This window comes from Curcuma longa, chromosome 10, assembly GCF_044706935.1.
Source record: "Curcuma longa cultivar G26 ecotype Majalengka, Jawa Barat chromosome 10, ITB_CL_G26_1.1, whole genome shotgun sequence".
NCBI classification, from domain to species: domain Eukaryota; kingdom Viridiplantae; phylum Streptophyta; class Magnoliopsida; order Zingiberales; family Zingiberaceae; genus Curcuma; species Curcuma longa.
The window spans coordinates 4,049,318-4,067,384 of record NC_133870.1 but is presented as its reverse complement, the minus strand read 5'-3'; the positions used below and the strand labels follow the sequence as shown (position 1 = coordinate 4,067,384).

Genomic DNA, 18,067 nt, shown 5'->3' with positions numbered 1-18,067 from the left:
AAGTGGCTGGAATGAGGATTTTAACGAGTAGGTGGGGGTTCCGGTTGCTGCTGCTGGAAGCGAAGGGACTTTGACTGAGACCAGCACCTTGCACATCTAAATCATTTTTTGTTGGGTGAGTCAGACGTTGACTGGTCTTGGTCAAAGAGTTGAGTGGAGAGAGAGAAAGCATTGTGCTGACTAATTCAAAGATTGACTTCTGGAGAGAGGAGTGGTCAATGGAGAAGAAGGGAAGCATGAACTAGGAATCTTCGAGCCAATTTCTTACTTTCTGTGTTTCCGCGTTAAGATTCCACCTTTTAAAATGCCCAAGTGTTTCCGAGTTACGATGAAAGGCTACTGCCCTCGTGAGAGAGAGAAATGATAGAGAAAAGATGAATTACGTGAGAGTCAAGATATTTTTATTTATTTATCCATTAGAAAAATAATAGATAAACAGATCCTAATAGCGAGACTGTGAGTTGGAAATTTCTAAATGGTCAGATGAGTTATCTTCACAATTAATTGAATATGAATTGATTATATATATTAAAAAAATTTGAATTTATGATGAAAGCAATAGCAATATAATATATCAAAATTAAATCAATGATGCATCTATTTATTAAATTTATCATCATCAATAAAATTATAAAAATTAAATTAATACAACGGTATTTCAAATATTGACCCGTCGGGTCAATATAGCCGTCAAGTTGGGTTAGACCCGTCGGGTTGGCCCGCCCCGCCAAATAATTTAGACGGATTGGGTTGAAATTTTATCAACCTATTTTAAGATGGGTTGAGATGGATTGGCCCGCCTAGGCCCGCGGCCCGCATGAGTTGGCCCGCGGTGAGCTTGGGTTGGCTCGCGGGTTGAGAAAGTTAATTTATTTATTTTAAATTTTAAAATTAATGTAGAAAACTTAATGAATTAGTGGGTTTGATCCATTTAAATTATAATTCAAACTTAAAAATTATAATTCAAACTTAAAACTTTCAACTTATTCAATTTAAATTATAATTCAAATTTAAAATTTTTAATATTTTTTATTTTTTAATAGGCCCGTGGGTTGGCCTGCCTAACCCGCGGCCCGCCTTGAGTTCGATTGGGTTGGAGATTTTCCAACCCGCCAAGTTGGTGGATTGATCCGCCTCGCCATATGATGGGCCCGCCATGGGTTGGCCCGCCCCACCATGGGTTGGCCCGTTTGACAACTCTAAGGATGAAGAAGCTCAATTTAGCAATTTGCCCAAATGAATGAGGCTTCTTCTCTTATATACTTTGGTCCATCCTATCGAGACCATCCACCGTAAAGTCCATTAACAGTTCATTAATGTTAATGAATCGGATTATTAAATTTATATATTAAATTCACATCCATTTATATAAATCTCTGTCATGCTATAAGCATTAGATCACTTGGGGTTTAATACCTTAATGTCAATTATTATTGGTGTTAATTCAAATATAAGCCCACCAAATGGGGATTAATCTCCTAATGGGGACTTAATCCTTTCAATCTCTCATTTGGGCTATATTTGATACCATATATACCACACAACACCTTAGTTAAGTTCAACATGCTAAAACTTTATTAACCCTTTTAAATAATCTAGTCCATTAATTTAATTACACAGGACTAAATAAGTCAGAGTTACTATAACTGTAATAAGATCCAACAATAATTACAGTTCTAATCAATTAATGATATAGATCAAATGTGAATGTGTAGTATGAAAATGACACGAAATATGATTTGCACATGTCCATTTTCAAGAGTTCTTCTTATGACCTAAATCCGATCTAAATCATGTTTACCTAATCTTATGTAAAATCGCAATAGTAGATCATGATTCAACTTTAAGACTTATATTTACAAAATTGTATGCAAAATCACAGTAATAAATAGAGTCTCACATCATATTTATAAAACTGTATGTAAACTCGCAATAATAAATCATGATGTCCTTATGTTAGAGGGTTAAAAAAAATCATATATATATATATATATATATATATATATATATATATATATATATATATATATATATATAACTTTAGTATGTACAATAAATCAAAAATACATATGTTCATTAATATAGAGCATTACACCAAATATAGATTCCTACTAAATTGGTACTTCGTCAAAATGAAGAATCCAGATATTCAGCACATGCTGATAAAACACCTTAGGTGACAAACTCTTGGTGAGCAAATCTACTAATATGGAATCTATCCTTATATGTTCTATCATAATTTGACCACTCTGAACTCTTTCTTTAACCGTTAGAAATTTTATGTCGATGTGTTTAGACTTTGACAAATTATGATTATTCTTGGAATATAATTATGTAACTTTATTATCACAGTTGATCCTCAATGACCTATCAATGCCCCTAATGATCTGTAACCCTATGATAAAGTTCTCATCCATATCTCATGATTGTAACCTTCGTAGCAGGCTATAAATTCTGTCTCCATAGTGGAAGTGACTATTAGCGTCTGTTTGATGTTTTTCCATAATATAGCCTTTCCCGCTAACATGAAGACATAACTTGAGGTAGACCTTCTACTATCTAAGCATCCAGTAAAATCAGAGTCTGAATATCTAATGATCTCTAGATGATCTGATCTAACCATGTAATCTTTCGTTCTTTGCAAATACCGCATAATCATCTTTATAGTTTTCAAATTCTTTGGTCCAAGATTACTCAAATATTTGTCTAACATTCCCATAATATATGCAAGATCCGGACACATACATACTTGAGCATACACCAAACTCCTTACTACCAATGCATAAGGAAATTGCTGCATTTCCTTAATCCCAAGCTCATGGTGTGGACATTGTTGCAAGCTAAATCTATCACCCTTTGACACAAAAGTGTCTCCAGGAGCACAATTCTGCATCTCATACTGAATGAGCACCTTTTCTATATAGGCATTTTGTGAAATTCCAAGTGTGCACCTTGAACAATCACAAACAATCCGTATGCCTAAGACAAAAGATGCATCACCAAGGTCCTTCATTTCAAATTCGCCTAATAGAAATGACTTGATTTTTAGCAATAGACCATTATCATTGCTTTCCAATAATATATCATCTATATACAAAATAAGTATGATAAACTTGCTCTCAGTGAACTTGATATACAAGTATTGATCAACTGGATTCTTCTTGAAATCGTATGAAGAAATCACTTGATCAAACTTCCAGTACCACTGAAGAGATGTCTGCTTTAAGCTATAAATAGACTTCCTTAATTTACATACTAAATGCTTTGAATCTTCCAACTCAAACTTCTCCGGCTATACCATGTATATAATTTTCTCAATATTTTCATTGAAAAATGTAATCTTAACATCCATTTGATGGAGTTGTAGGTCATAATGAACTACAAGTGTCATGATTATCCTATGGGAGTCTTTCGTCGAAATCGATAAAAAGGTCTCCTTGTAATCAATATCTTTCTTTTGAGTGAATCTCTTAGCGATAAGGCAAGCCTTATAATTTTCAACATTGCCATGTGAATCCTGTTTGATTTTAAATATTCATTACAACCAATAAGTTTTACCCCTTTAGGCAATTCAATAAGTTCTCAAACGTCGTTGTCTATCATAGACTTCATCTCTTCCCTCATGGCTTCGATCTATTTTTCGAGATGAGCACATTGTTTGACTTCTTGAAAAAATGAGGGATCATCTTCTAACCCAATGTCAAACTCATGCTCTTGAAGATAAACATAGTCACAAGATATTGTAGATCTTATTTCTCAAATGAATCTCCTTATTGACATTTGTTCTTGTGGTGGTTGGGAATCATGCTCAACCATAGGAGGAAATACCTCAATTTGAGCTAACTCCCCCTCCATTTGAATTGGAGGAGATACAGGAATATCATGGTTAACTACCCTTTTTGGTTGTACAATTTCAACTATATATAGAATTGTAACTATTTCATTATCAGTTGCATCAGTAGATACCATATTAGGATCACCAATGTTCTCCTCAAATAATATTTCTCTAACTTTATCGCTCCCAACATCCTTAATGAATTTGACACTATCCATCTCGAAAAAGATTCTAATCAAGGGGTAAAAAACTTGGAGCCCCTTGAATTTTTAGAGTATCCTATGAAATGACAACTAACGGTTCTTGACTCCAATTTTCTTTCATTAGGCCTATAAGCCCTAGCATCAACTGAACAACCCTAGACATGTAGATGCTTGAGACAATGTGCTCTACTTGTCCACTCGTATAGGGTTTTGATTACTGTTTTACTGGGAACTCTATTGAGCAAGTAAACCACAGTTTTGAGTGTCTCGCCCCATAAGAACTTCGGTAGAGAAGAAAATACAATCATACTTCTTATCATGTCTTTTAGGGTTTGATTTCATCGCTCTGCTACACCATTCTACTCCCAAGTATGGTGTATTGCTCCACGATTCCGAACTTAGTAAGGTAATTTACAAATCACCTAGAACGTTGTTCACCTGATCCATTAGATCTACTATAGTACTCACCATCACAGTCTGATTTGACAACCTTAATTTTCTTACCAAGTTAATTTTCAACTTCGACTTTGAAGGTTTTGAACATGTCTAGGGATTGTGATTTCTCATGAATAAGATACAAGTATCCGTATCGAGAATAGTCGTCTATAAAGCTTAAAAAGTATGTTTGACCATTCTAAGAAGCCTTAGGGAACGATCTACATATATCCGTATATATAAGCTCTAAGACCCCATTACTCCATCTTGAACTTTTATTACTTTTGTTAGTCATCTTCCCCTTGGCACGCTCATACATATTTTAAAATCTAGCATATCACGGGAATTTTTCTAGTGACATTAACCTTTCTAGGCGTTGTTTAGAGATATGCCCTAAACGTCTATGCCACAATATGGATGAATTCTCGTTTGACACACTAAACTTCACACACATACTATGCATTACAATATTTCCGTATGAGTTTCGGTGTCTAATCTGTATAGTTTGTCAATCAAGGAACTAGTACCACACAAAATAGAATTTCAAATACTAAACTTTCCATTTCCAAATGAATAATTGTATCCGGATTTATCCAAACATGAAATAGAAATTAAGTTCCATATAAATAATGACATTACAAATATATTTTCTAAATTCAAAATACATTGTTCCCTAAATAAACTCTAAAGACATCTATTGCCTTTACTTTCGCCTTCTTGTCAGTTCCCGTATAAATGAATCTTTCAGCATCAATTGGTAGTTGACTCCAAAGATAACCCTACATAGTTACACTTATATGAGTAGTTGCACTCGTATCTATCCACCAAGTGTTATTAGGTACTATAGTTAGGTTGACTTCTGAACTGACAAAGTTGAGAAGTTTACCTTTCTTGACTTTTCAATTGACGAATCTGGGGCAATCCTTCTTTAATTAACCTTTCTTTTTAGAAAAGTAACAAGTTGAGTCCAGATCTTGTTGCTTTTGCACCTTATGCCATGAAGTCCCAATCACTACAAGTTGTTTACCTTTACTCTTACTCTTATCCTTTTTTTTTTCTTGTTCAAATACTGAGATGGGAATGCAAAGTGAGCATTGTGAGATGTGTCATATCTCAATCTCTTTTCTTACTGTACACATTGAGCTATAAGCTCATTCAGTGTCCATTTCTCTTGTTGAGTATTAAAACTAATCTTAAAAGGAGTGAACTGTGTAGGTAGAGAGATTATGACAAGGTTCACAAGTATCCTTTCGAACATTTCAAGCTTTAGTGCCCTAAGCCTTGTAACCAAATTTGACATCTCTATGATGTACTCTCTTATGCTACCCTTCCCATTATACCGCATGGAGACCAACTTCATAAAAAGTGTAGTAGTCTCAACTTTTTCTTTTGAAGCGAATCAGTTTGTTAACTCTTTAATGAAAGTTTTGGCATCCTCATTCTCCGTTATCGAACCCCTAATAGATTCTGGAATAGACGTCTTCGTGATCACTAGACTCATGCGATTCTATCACTTCCACTTTTCAAAGATCACCTTTTGATCCACAATGGAATCACTAGATAAAGGTGCAAGACGATTGTACTTAAATGCAAAGTCTAAATCCATGCAGTTTAATAAAATCATAATATGTTCTTTCCATTGATCATAGTTTGTGTTGGTAAGCATGAGAATATTGTTCGAATTGGTAGATATTGAGAGTTCTACCAAAGAGTATAGCTCACTTTAGCAAACAAAGCATGCATGTTTATAATTGTGCAGTAATAAAATACAACAAACAAAACATGCAAGTTTATAGGTATAATTGAGATACCTAGTGCAATATTATATTAAGTCTTTGAACTAAAATATAGCTTGCTAGTGGTACTCTTCAAACCACTGATAATACCTTCATCTGCCACATAACTTGCCTTCCTTTAGGTTGACGCATTATGCACATAACACTTTATTTATGAACTTCCTTAGTTAGTATGTTTTCAACTAACACTCACAATACTTCTAATCTGCCATATAGTGTCCCTTCTTTTTGGCCGAAACACTACACGCATGACTTAGAAGTCAAACTAAATTTGTGAGCTTCCTTAAATATACATTCAGCATAAAGAATGACTTTTCTTTAGGCCAACCATCTTTAGCATGGATATACATCCCTCTACGCAAAACTCCAAGCCTACTCAATAGTTCTCGCTTTGGCAATAGTATTAGCTTAACTAAGTAGCAAGTACAAAGAAGAATCTAGGAAAAAACTACTGAAAACACAACTATTCAGTTATCAATTGATTGGTGTCAGCTACTCGATTGATACTCTCCTCAATCAATTGCCAACAATTAGCAATCGATTGATATGCCTTATGTGTCATTTCTAGGATAGTCAGACATGCTCGCAATTGCTAATTTGGGTTTGATTCCAATTATCTGCGCTAGCCAATGAGAAAAAGGTCATTGCTACACTTGTGGGGCCGGGACCAGGGGGCCGCTAGTAGTTGAGTTCCCTTATTGATTCAGAAGGCTACTATTTACGAGTTCATCCATCCTAATCAATTGGCGCTCACAACAATCGATCGGTAAACACTAGTCGAACCCATCGATCAATTTGAAAACCTTCTATGGACAACCTAATAAATAGCAATCGAATGGCTCCTTAAGGTAATCAATCAGCGTGAACCAATCAATCAACCCAATCGATTTCGAGACCTTTTGTATCCGACCTTGGGTTTAACAATCGATTGACTCCTCATGACAATCGATTGATGTCAACCAATTGATCTGCCAATCAATTTGGAACCCTACTATTCGCAGCCTCAAGTTCAACAATCAATTGATCCTCATGGCAATCGATTGGTGATGATTAATCAATCGACCCAATCGATTTCATACCCTACTATTTGCAATTCTAGGCTCAGCAATCGATTGCTCCTCATAGCAATCGATTAGTGTCGACCAATCGATCAACCCAATCAATTCCAGACCATTCTATGCCCAGTTTTACGCCCAATAATCGATTGATAACTGAAAACCTAATTTCTGAATGTGATTCTTCGGCTTGAAAAAGCCCTAAAATAATGCTATCTATTGCGTTCTTCGTGGATAATGCGAAAAACTCAATCACTAGGTTAAATCCTAACCTATACATGATACATTCGACTAATATGCATCAATTTCGCTCATCCAAATGGAATCAAATGCAAAATTGATATACATTTCCTAATCGTCGAAATAATCCTTACACCTTAAAGACGTTGATAAAACAATCCTAAGCTCTAATACCAATTTAAAGCAATAACAATACAATACATCAGAACTAAATCAATGATGCATCTAAACAAGATCAAGTTTATCATCATCGATAAGGCTATACAAACTGAGTTGATACAACGACATTTTGAATGCTGACCTGAGTCCAAGGTAAGAGTCATTGTATCCTTACTTATCGTTGGAGTTCCTGTAATTGTGGAATGATCTTCTGTAGGGATTGGGTGGCAACCAAAAGTCCTTCTCAATGGGCAAGAGATGAGGAGGATGAAGAAACTTAATTCAGTAATCTACCCAAATGAATGAGATTTCTTCCCTTATATACCTTAGCCCATCCTGCAGGAACCATCTACCATAAAACTCATTACCCATTAAACCCATTAATTTTAATGAATCGGGTTATTGGATCTACACATTGAATCCACATTCATTTATATAAACCCCCTTCATGCTACAAGCATTAGATCATTTAATGGGGTTTAATACCTTAATGATAATTATTATTGATGTTAATTAAGTATAAGCCTATCCAATGGAGATTAATCCCCTAATGGGGACTTAATCCTTTCATGTGGTATCATCACAAACTCATGATGGTCATGGAGAGACCAAGAGTTCGTGGCATTGCCGCTAGCTCACATAATCTCAATATGAACTCTCGCAAAGATATCATGAACTAGAACTTACATTAACCATGATGAACTTGTGGCAGTTAAGGAGAGGCTACGAGTTCAAGGTGTCACCACGAGCTTATGCAACCTCATGGTAAACTCACATAGCAAGCCCGCAAGTTAGAGTTCATGGTGTTGCCAAAAGTTTATCTAGCTAATGAGTCATACCAAGGAATTATGAGCAAAATAAAAAGGACATGCATCCATTTATTTTCAAATCATTAAAGGGACGCTCTACTATGATTTTTTATCTAAAGGGCGCCCAACCTCACTGTTCAATCGTGTATATTTATCCAAATATCTTCTATAGTTGTTCTGTATGATTATCTCTCTTCTAAATCCCCCGTCTAATTTCTAAACTGATCATCAAACGCATTATAGCATCTACGAAATTATAACTGCTACATTGTAGCAGTTACGATTTTGTAGTTGCTATAATGTGAATATTTGATGAACAAGTTGAATCCGCATTATATTAGCTATATACGGTTTCACAACTATTATAATATAAATAGTAGGTGAATAAAATTATATTCATATTATAACAGCTACAAAATCATAACTATCTCATAATTATTTTCTTTCTTTCCATGATTTTTTCTTTCTTCATCTTTCTCTTTCCTTTCCTGAAAAGATATTTTTATTAGAAAAAACGAATTATAAAATTGGTTTAATGGGAATGGAAGAATAGTTGCTTCAATATGAATGAGAGTGAATGGGAGACTTATTTTTGTGCATGCACTTGACATCGCTAATTTAACTCCTCAAGCTCTCCAATTTAAATCAATGTTCTCGGAATCCTACTCTTTTACCTACCAAATAAGTATTTATAATTTTTTATTTGCTCGGTTTAATAATTTTGTCATTGATTGATTTTTTTTCTCCCTATCTCATCCACTTTAGTAAAAAGTGAAATCTACCATCCTAATGATCTCATACGATCAATCTTACGACCATCTCTGAGGAAGTAAATCAGGAAGCTGCAATTGACAGGACATTATCTCAACTTCATCAAAATTTGACCTTTGTCCATTTTAATAAATTTATCTTATAGTAATCAATTCAATCATAATCCGAGAGCCCTCCCTATCTCGTTGCTGAAGAAGTGTGATGTCTGGTTCAATTTTTTTATGATAATATAATTCTGATGACACAGAGATCATCCACGTGTAAAGCTGTTTAATTTTAAATAGAATAGTTATAAAATTATAAAGATTACAACGTGAATATTTTTGAACTGATTCGTAAGTTATTATTACATACATTGTAATTACTACCATATGTCTTCAATTCAAAATTAAAATGAGAAATAACGTTAAAAATAATATATTAAAAAATAATTGAGAAATTGTATAGATATTTTTTGATTTAAAAAACTAAAAAAATTGGTCTTTTTTATGATTCCAATGACTATTTTTGTCCTACCTTCTTCTTCCACTTAATAATAAAATAAAATAGTAATAACTAATTTTCCTTATTTTTTTATGTTCAAAACTAATTTTCAGCTGTCTTTTGACAGTTTCGTACTGGTTGAGTTAGGTAAGTACTTCTATTAATAAATTCAAAGTGGCAGGAGTCTCTTACTATTTATATTTTTCTACAAAGAAAAAATATTTTAAATACATGCATGTAGTATTTGTAAAAATTGATAAGAATTTATTTTTAATGTAATCATGATTATTTTATTCTTGGAATAAAATTTGAAAAAGAAGTCAATAGTATTAAATTAGTTGATATGACATATGCATACAACTTAATTAGTAAAGTGATATATCTACCGACAAATGTATTATTATAAATTAATGTAATCTAACAACAAATTAAAAATGTGTCAATTCAATGTATATTTAATGCAATTTTAAATATAAGTCAAGATAACTACTTGGGATTATATTATCTTTTTAGGATGAATTAATCATTTTCTTCCCGAGTCTTAATTAGGTTTAAACGCTTTACAGTTGTTTTTTTTACGCCTAATGTTCTTGTTAACATTTTTAAACCTAATTAACGTAGATTTGGACCCTTGTGTCATGCCCTACCCAACTTAGATTTGGACCAACTCAAGCCTGAGTTGTATAATGCCTGAGCTATAGCTTGAACTTGAGGACAGAGGACTGATCGAAAACACACCACCTGGTCGAAGACCAATTCAGTTTCATGCTCCTGCCTGCCTACCTAACTCATTTCATGGTGAATCAGGAGGTGCCTAATTGGTTAGAGGGTGACAAATTTGCTATAATAGAATAAGGGATCAAGTCTGGATGAGCGTATGTCCTTAGAAAAAATTCCTCTTACCCTCTAACCACTTGGTGATCAACTATAAGTCAACTCCGTGATTTACTTTCTTTCACATAACTTATAGTTGACCTTATGATTTACCTCCCTTCACATAACATGAAGACGAGCTATAATGAGTAGTTGAGCTTAGCATAATAATCATCTTTTGCTACAATATGTGAGGATAAAGATCAAACCACATTGTATGTATTATACGTAACTATATTTTGTTATTTATAAGAGACTATTTCCATTATTTCAATCTTTACAAGGTCATGTATAATAATTTTTCATTGTGCTAAGGCTTTCCTTCATCTTTGATAAAGCTATTTTCTAAAAGAATACCCATTCTATTTTTCTTTATCTCAAGAATACTTTTATTTTAACGATTTTTATCAAAAGATACTATAAATATTTTAATCAAAATTGCTATAAAATAGTTTTGATTAAGGTGAAATAATTTCGATCAAATTAGAATAACTTTAAGTAAGTTAACAAAATATTTTAATATAATAATATTTCATTTATAGTAAAGCCCTTTATGTTATGATAATGTTAATTAGAAATAAGAGCAATTAAAAAACATGTTAAGGGGTCTTCTTCTTCTTTTCTTCTGATGATAAAGATAACAAGGGACATTATTTAGTGTAATTTAGACTTTATGCACCAACTATTAATGATTATTTACACTTAATATTAATAAATCACCACAACTTTTAACGATTGTTCTAAGAGAACTTGTCAGGCAAGAAAATTTCTCAATTCTCATGATCCTATTTTTTCTTATTAAATGTTTTACATTGCAGATATTATTTCCTGAATTAGAATTATTGGTTATATTTTGTTCTACTAGAGATAACAGAACACTTTGCTCTTTGTTGTGCATGGTAAAGTTAGCTAAAGTTGTAAACTAATTGGTAACCCGAATTAGGTTTTACGGTGTTCAAATTTATTTAATAAGATAATCGAATCAAGTTGAGTTTAAAATAAATTAAATCATTGAAATAGTTATTCAAGCTTAGTGTATATTTTTTATGAACTTGAACTTATTTCAAACTTAACTTGAGCATATTCAAATTTTACTCGTGTACGCCACCTATGTGTGTTAAATGTTGAGTAAAAATTTGCCAACTCTGCATTAATACATATTTTAAAAAAAATATTTTTATAATTCATAAAATCATTCATAATCTCTAATATGTACGAATTAAATACATATTTATTCAAATTTACTCACTTAATTTAATTAATTAATTTTGTAAATGTAAATAAATTTATATCATATTTAATTTATTTATACCATTTGATTATTTAGGAAAGAGTTTTAATTATTTTATTTTCTTAAATTTGCTGATCACGTCCATAAAATTTCCCTGCAACCGTACGCTCTCAGATTCGTTGACTTGATCAGCGAATCCTTTGCTGAGTTCACTTCTTACTCGGGTTCTTCTTCTCCTCGCTGGACGATGGCGTCGTTGTCTTATCCTCTCTCTTCTTCTCTTCTGCAACTTGTTTCGATCGATCCTGACCTTCCGCAGTTGGCTTTGCGGAGTGAGCTTGCTGGATCTCCAGCTTCAGGCGCTTCACCATCTCCGTGAACTCGTCGAAATTGGCCACTTGAAGCGACATGGATGAGGACTCCTGGTAGAACTCATTCCCATGAAACAGACTCCAGACTTCCTTCCACTTCTCGTAGCTCTCTTTGGCTCTTCCATCTTCGTCGTTCATCAGAATGTAGATAACCGCCTGCGAGCCCAACAACAACTCCTATTAAATTTGAAAATCGCCGGTGAAATAGCTAGCGTTGGATGAGAATGAGATCAACTGGACTTGTTCCCCACCCGATACAAAGGAGCTCGAGCGTCTGCAGAGGAAACGTCCTCTCTTTTCAGGCATGGGAAACTCAGAGCCTTGCCGTAGTCTCCCTTGTGAAAGAGCAAGGAGAAGGATTAGGATTGGGTTGACCTCAAAGTTAAGTATATTGAGGTGAGCGTTTAGTCAGTGTACCTTGTAGATGTACATTTCGACCAGTAAGAGCTCGAGCTCATGCACCTCGTGCGTGTGCTCGCATGTCTGCTGCAGCTCCTTGGCTTTCTTCAGGGCGCCTTCGAGCAATTCGATCGCTTCCTTCTCTTTTCCGCTCAGCTCTACGATCCCCACGTTTGCCTGCACACGCCGGCGACATGCCGGGTATTTCTGATCAGCTCAGGTTGAGAAGGCAGCTGGGGAAATTAAATAATGAGGCGGGAAATTAATTAACCGACGTATAGTTTGACGAAGTCGAGGCGGGGCTGCTGGAGCTCCCGGCGCATGTCTTCGACGGCCGTACTCAGCTCGGCGGGAGAGGCGTGGTGGATGAGCTTGAACCGCTGCATCGCCTTGTCGCCGCCTTGCAGCATCGCCAGCGACATAGAGCGAGCGAACGGCTGCCGCGGCGGCGGAGTAGGAGGCGTCGAGCTCCGTGCCTTCTTTTGCTTGTACGCCAGCGCCAGGCACACCGACGTGAGGATGAGTGCGCCCCCCGCCGGGCTTTTCAGCAGGTGCAGGCAAGCGCCGCCCACTGCCCGCGCCGTCGCGGCTATCCACCCCAACAACCCCGTGCTCCCCGCCGGCGATGTGGCGGCGAATTGCGGCGGCAGCTCGGCGGCTTGCTGCGTTGCGGCGCGATTGACGGAGGAGACGCAGATTTCCGCGGCCATGATCGACACCAATTTGGTGCATGTCTTGTATAAATTGAAAGATGGAGGATAGGAATTATAAAGCATGCAGGGGAGGGGATGGATGTCTTGCTTGGAGGAGGAGAAAAGGGTCAAGTGTTAAAGAGGGGTTGATCGTAAAGGTCTTCGTGACATGAGAGCAACGTATCATGAATAGAGAATCCAGGTTGAGAGCAACGTATCATGAATAGAAAATTCAGGATTCGCTCCAGGATATAGTTGAGTTGGTTATAACGGAGTAGACTTAAGAGGACAAAGGTTAATTTGAATTTCGACGAAACCGAATAATATGCTCCTTCATAATTTACTTCATCACATATGATTATACGTTTCCACTTTTAACTTTCCAATTCTCCAGTTCATTGGTCCGGGCATACAGAAGGTTTTTATTAGTCACTAAGATAAATCCATGCCATAGATATCAGTTGAGGGATCATATATATCTGTAAAAGTAAAGATTGGTGAGTATAAAAAAACCATTTGGAAGAATAACAGTAAGGGAGCATAATATTGTACTTTAGAAAATGTGGAACTTAGCAAGAAAGATATGCGACTAGTATGATCCACAAAAGATGTGCCAGCCTTGCTCTAATCTCTAATGCCTAAGCCAAGATCTTTGGGCCCATAAAAACATCATCTGACTCTATCTACGATCTCTTAAAAGATTTGCCTTCTTTCAGTAGTGATCTCTAAAGCCTAAGCCCAATCTTTGAGCCAGGCAAAACATCATCTAACTCATGTCAAGCTTTTCTTAATGACAATATATATAGGCGAAATGTGTCAACCCCGCACGAACTAGGCTTGCCACGACATTAGCTTTGCTCGTCGTGCGTGAACTGTAATCATGTTAGAACAAAATATAGAAAAAAAATTAAATAACCTGAATACATGCATACCTTTGAAATAACTCCACTAGTGTTATGTATATATCTCAACAATTAATGTGGAGTCAAATAAAAAAAGGAGAGTGAGCACAAAGTGTAAATGAAAATAAAAGAAATGTGCATGAAAATATAATCAAAAGGGATAACAACATAATTTATCATGTATGTTTCTTTGATATTCATCTTTTATTGTCTTCTTAATTATATTCATCAGTTTTCCTTAATTTTTTATTTTCCAATATTACTCACGTTATAGTCTTATTTTATCTGACATTTAACATAACATATTGACACTATAACAAATTTGACTTTCCGCAGCGCGCAATTAAGCTATCCGCAGCGCACATCGCGTGCTGCATAACTCTAAGCTATTGAAAGTTATAATACATTCGCAGCACACAGCCCGCGCGTTGCAGAAAGGTGCATCCGCAGCACGAGCCCCGCGCGCTGCGGAAAGGTGCATCCGCAGCACGCGGCCCGCGCGCTGCGGAAAGGTGCATCCGCAACATGCGGCCCGCGCGCTGCGGAAAGATACAATTTTTCACAGCACTCATCCGCAGCATGAGTGGATGAACAATATATAATATCCTCAACAAGGATGTGTCGTGACTGATCCAATGGACTACCAAACTCATCAAATATGACATTCAGTATCAGTTGAGGACTGTTGTTAAAGCTCAAGCTTTGGCCGACTTTTTAGCCGAAACCTCAGGTCAGGAAGTAAAGGAAACTTGGAAAGTCTTCGTGGATAGGTCAACCACGAGGCAGGATAATGGAGTCGGGGTGCTGCTAATTTCACCTTGAGAAGAGATGCTTCAGTTGATCATTTGCCTAAATTTCCATGCCTCCAACAATAAAATTGAGTATGAAGTCTTGCCGGCAAGTCTCCAAGAAGCAAAATAGGTTGGTGCTTCTCAAATCATTATTCATTTGGATTCTCAATTGGCCGCCGAACAATTGGAGGGGACTTTTGAGATTAAAAATGATTGGTTGCGCTAGTATGCTGAAGCCTCTGGGGAATTCAAAGCTAACTTCCAAGAAGTCCTTCAAAAGATCCTGCACACTGAAAATCAAATTAAAGGTGGAGAAATCAGCTAAACTAGCTAGTGGGCTCACCACTTGGACTCTGGACGATCTAATAGCTCGAGTCCAGCTAGTCACAGAAATAGATCAGACCTCAGGCTAAGATGACACAATTGATTGGCAGATTCCCCTGATTTCTTTCTTACAACAAGGAACTCTGCCCAACAATCCAGAACAGACCCAACTTCTCAAAAGAAGAGCAGTGTGCCTCACAATTGATTGGAGATAGCTTATACAAACGAGCTTTCTATTGTTCCTTCCTCAAGTGCCTTAGCCCCAAAGATGATGATTATGTGTTGTGAGAGATTCACTAAGATTGATGTGGGAATCATGTAAGAGGGCAGACCCTATCCTAGAAGATGTTGTTGGCCAAATATTTTTGACTAACCCTTCAAGCTAATGCAATGCGCCTCTTAGCCATGTACGTCCACTACTAGAAATATCAAGTCCTCACTTGACATCCTATTGAGTTCTTGAAGGCATCGACCACTTTTTATCCTTTCGACCAATGGAGGATGGACATAGTTGACCCCTTCAAGACAAGATCAAACTAGAAGAAGTTCCTCCTAATGGTGGTTGATTATTTCTCCAAATGGGTGGAACCGGAGCCCCTAGCTCAGATCAAGAAAGATGTTATGATCAAATTCCTGTGGAGAAATGTTGTATGTCAGTATGACCTTCTGTACAAATTTGTCTTTGACAATGGTCGACAATTTCAAAGGCCCAAGATCAAAAAGTGGTGTAAAGAGTTTGATATTTAGTAGACCTTCATTTAAGTTGCATATCTTCATATTAATGTTCAAGTTGAAGTTGTCGAGAGATTGTCCGAGGGCTCAAAATTAAGCTTGACCACGTGGACGACAGTTGGGCGAAAGAGTTGCCAAGCATCCTCTGATCTTACCGAATGACCCCTCGAGAGAGTACAAGGATGACCCCCCTTCACCTAGTTTATGGGGGCAAAGTTGTCATTTTGATAAAGGTCGGTGTGGAGTTTGCACGAGTAAGCGCCTATAACCCAAACAACCCTGACAAAAGGCTACTTGAGCTCAACCTGATAAGTGAGACCAGAGAAATGGCGATGCATGTGCCGAACCTACAATAAAAGAGTCATTCTTTATACTTTCCAAGTCGATGACTTCATTTACAAGAAGGTCAAACCTGTGGGAGATGTAGCAAAATTGGAGCCCCAATGGGGGGACCTTTTCAAGTTAGTCACAAGCTGATCTCAAGAGCCTATTACCTACAAGACCAAGATGGCAAGGAGCTAAGCCGACCCTAGAATGTCATACACCTGTGGCCTTTTCATGCCTAAGGATTCGGAGTATCATTTGTATTTTATTTTGCTATGTACCAATACTCATGCTCTGTACATACTTCTCTCCTTTTTAATGAAACAGGGCATCCTTTCCGACTAGCATGACTCCACTCAACTTAATTCCCTTGGTCTCAAACTAGTGACATCCATCAACAAATGTACCTTTTTTAGGACTCAAACACAATTCACTTGATCTTGAATCGAGTTCTCCATCAGTAAATGTCTTTTTCAGGATCCAACACAATTTACTTGATCTTAGACCGAGTTCTCTTTTAGCAAATGCCCTTTTCAGGATTCAACATAATTCTCTTGGTCTCGGACCGAGTTCTTCATCAACAAATATCTTTTTCAAGAACATAACCACCTTTCAATGTGTCCTGATGATGGAGGATTTGCCACCACAGGCGTAGCCGAGTTCGTTCTCGATGGTAGATTTGTAATAATTGATCATGGAGGATTTTCTTCCTAATCATAAGCATTTATCTCACTATTTAAGGTATTCCGGTAAAACTAGAGAAGTTATTGATTTATAGTCACTTCACTTGTAGTATTTTTGTCACTTCTATATATCAAAATGAGTAAATTAGTTTTTTTTTAATCTAAAATTTTTAAAACTCTTTTTTTGTTATTATTATTCTAAAGGATACATCTTAGGAAAGGCATGATGCGTATATGGAATAATTCCTTAAAGAGATACATAATCTACTAAGATACATTTTAAAGGGTTCATGATTACTTAAAATGTTCAACATTGAAAAGGTCTATGACAAACCTCAATGCATTGTGATGACAATCCACATAGATATCATCAATTGATCTGAATTCTTAGAGCCCTAGAGGACCAGATCAAACCCACATGAAAACTAATCCTCTGTTTATTTTATTTTGAAGGATGGAAATAAAAATTGAGGAAAGTTCAGTGCTTATAGTTCAAGATTAATCAATTCAACATTTTATGTAGATTATATAATTTGAAGGATTAATTGGGTTTATAAGGATCTGAATATCTAGATTATAAATAATAATAATAATTTTTTATATTTGATGGTAAAAATAATGGTTTCATTATCCTTTTACAACACTTAGTGTTATGCTAAGATTATAAAGAGCAAAAGTAATATTAGAAGGATTGTAAGTTATGGAAAGAGACATTGAGTTCATTATAGAATTATTGGTGAATTTTTTCTAGCCATAATAAATTTCATTGGCAAATATTTAAAATTATCAATAAAAATAAATTTTAATCAATAAATAATTATAATTACCGGCTAAGATTCATTCTGGTCAATAATTTTTAAATTTTTATAGTTAAAATTAGATTTGATCAGTATTTTTAATTTTTTAAGATCAAAGTTAAGTTTGATCAATAATTTTTAATTTTATTTTAGTCAAAGTTA

At 35.7% G+C, this 18,067-nt stretch overlaps 1 protein-coding gene across 1 annotated transcript; it reads right to left on the bottom strand.

Moving 5' to 3' along the window:
- Nucleotides 1-12,099: 12,099 nt before the first annotated feature.
- Nucleotides 12,100-13,370, bottom strand: LOC141836112 (uncharacterized). The gene is made up of 4 exons (XM_074723525.1): nt 12,936-13,370; nt 12,679-12,837; nt 12,513-12,596; nt 12,100-12,417 (listed from the first exon to the last, which is right to left on the bottom strand). Exons 1-4 carry the CDS (start codon nt 13,368-13,370, stop codon nt 12,100-12,102), a joined length of 996 nt encoding a protein of 331 aa, XP_074579626.1.
- Between the last annotated feature and the right edge of the window lie 4,697 nt (nt 13,371-18,067).

What these genes read in the sequence shown, in the direction of transcription:
- LOC141836112 (XM_074723525.1), bottom strand. Translation starts at nt 13,370, where the DNA reads ATGGCCGCGGAAATCTGCGTCTCCTCCGTCAATCGCGCCGCAACGCAG. An exon ending in TCGAAATGTACATCTACAAG is followed by an intron (nt 12,597 to 12,678) that starts GTACACTGACTA and finishes CTCTTTCACAAG; the next exon opens with GGAGACTACGGCAAGGCTCT. An exon ending in CTCGAGCTCCTTTGTATCGG is followed by an intron (nt 12,418 to 12,512) that starts GTGGGGAACAAG and finishes TTGGGCTCGCAG; the next exon opens with GCGGTTATCTACATTCTGAT.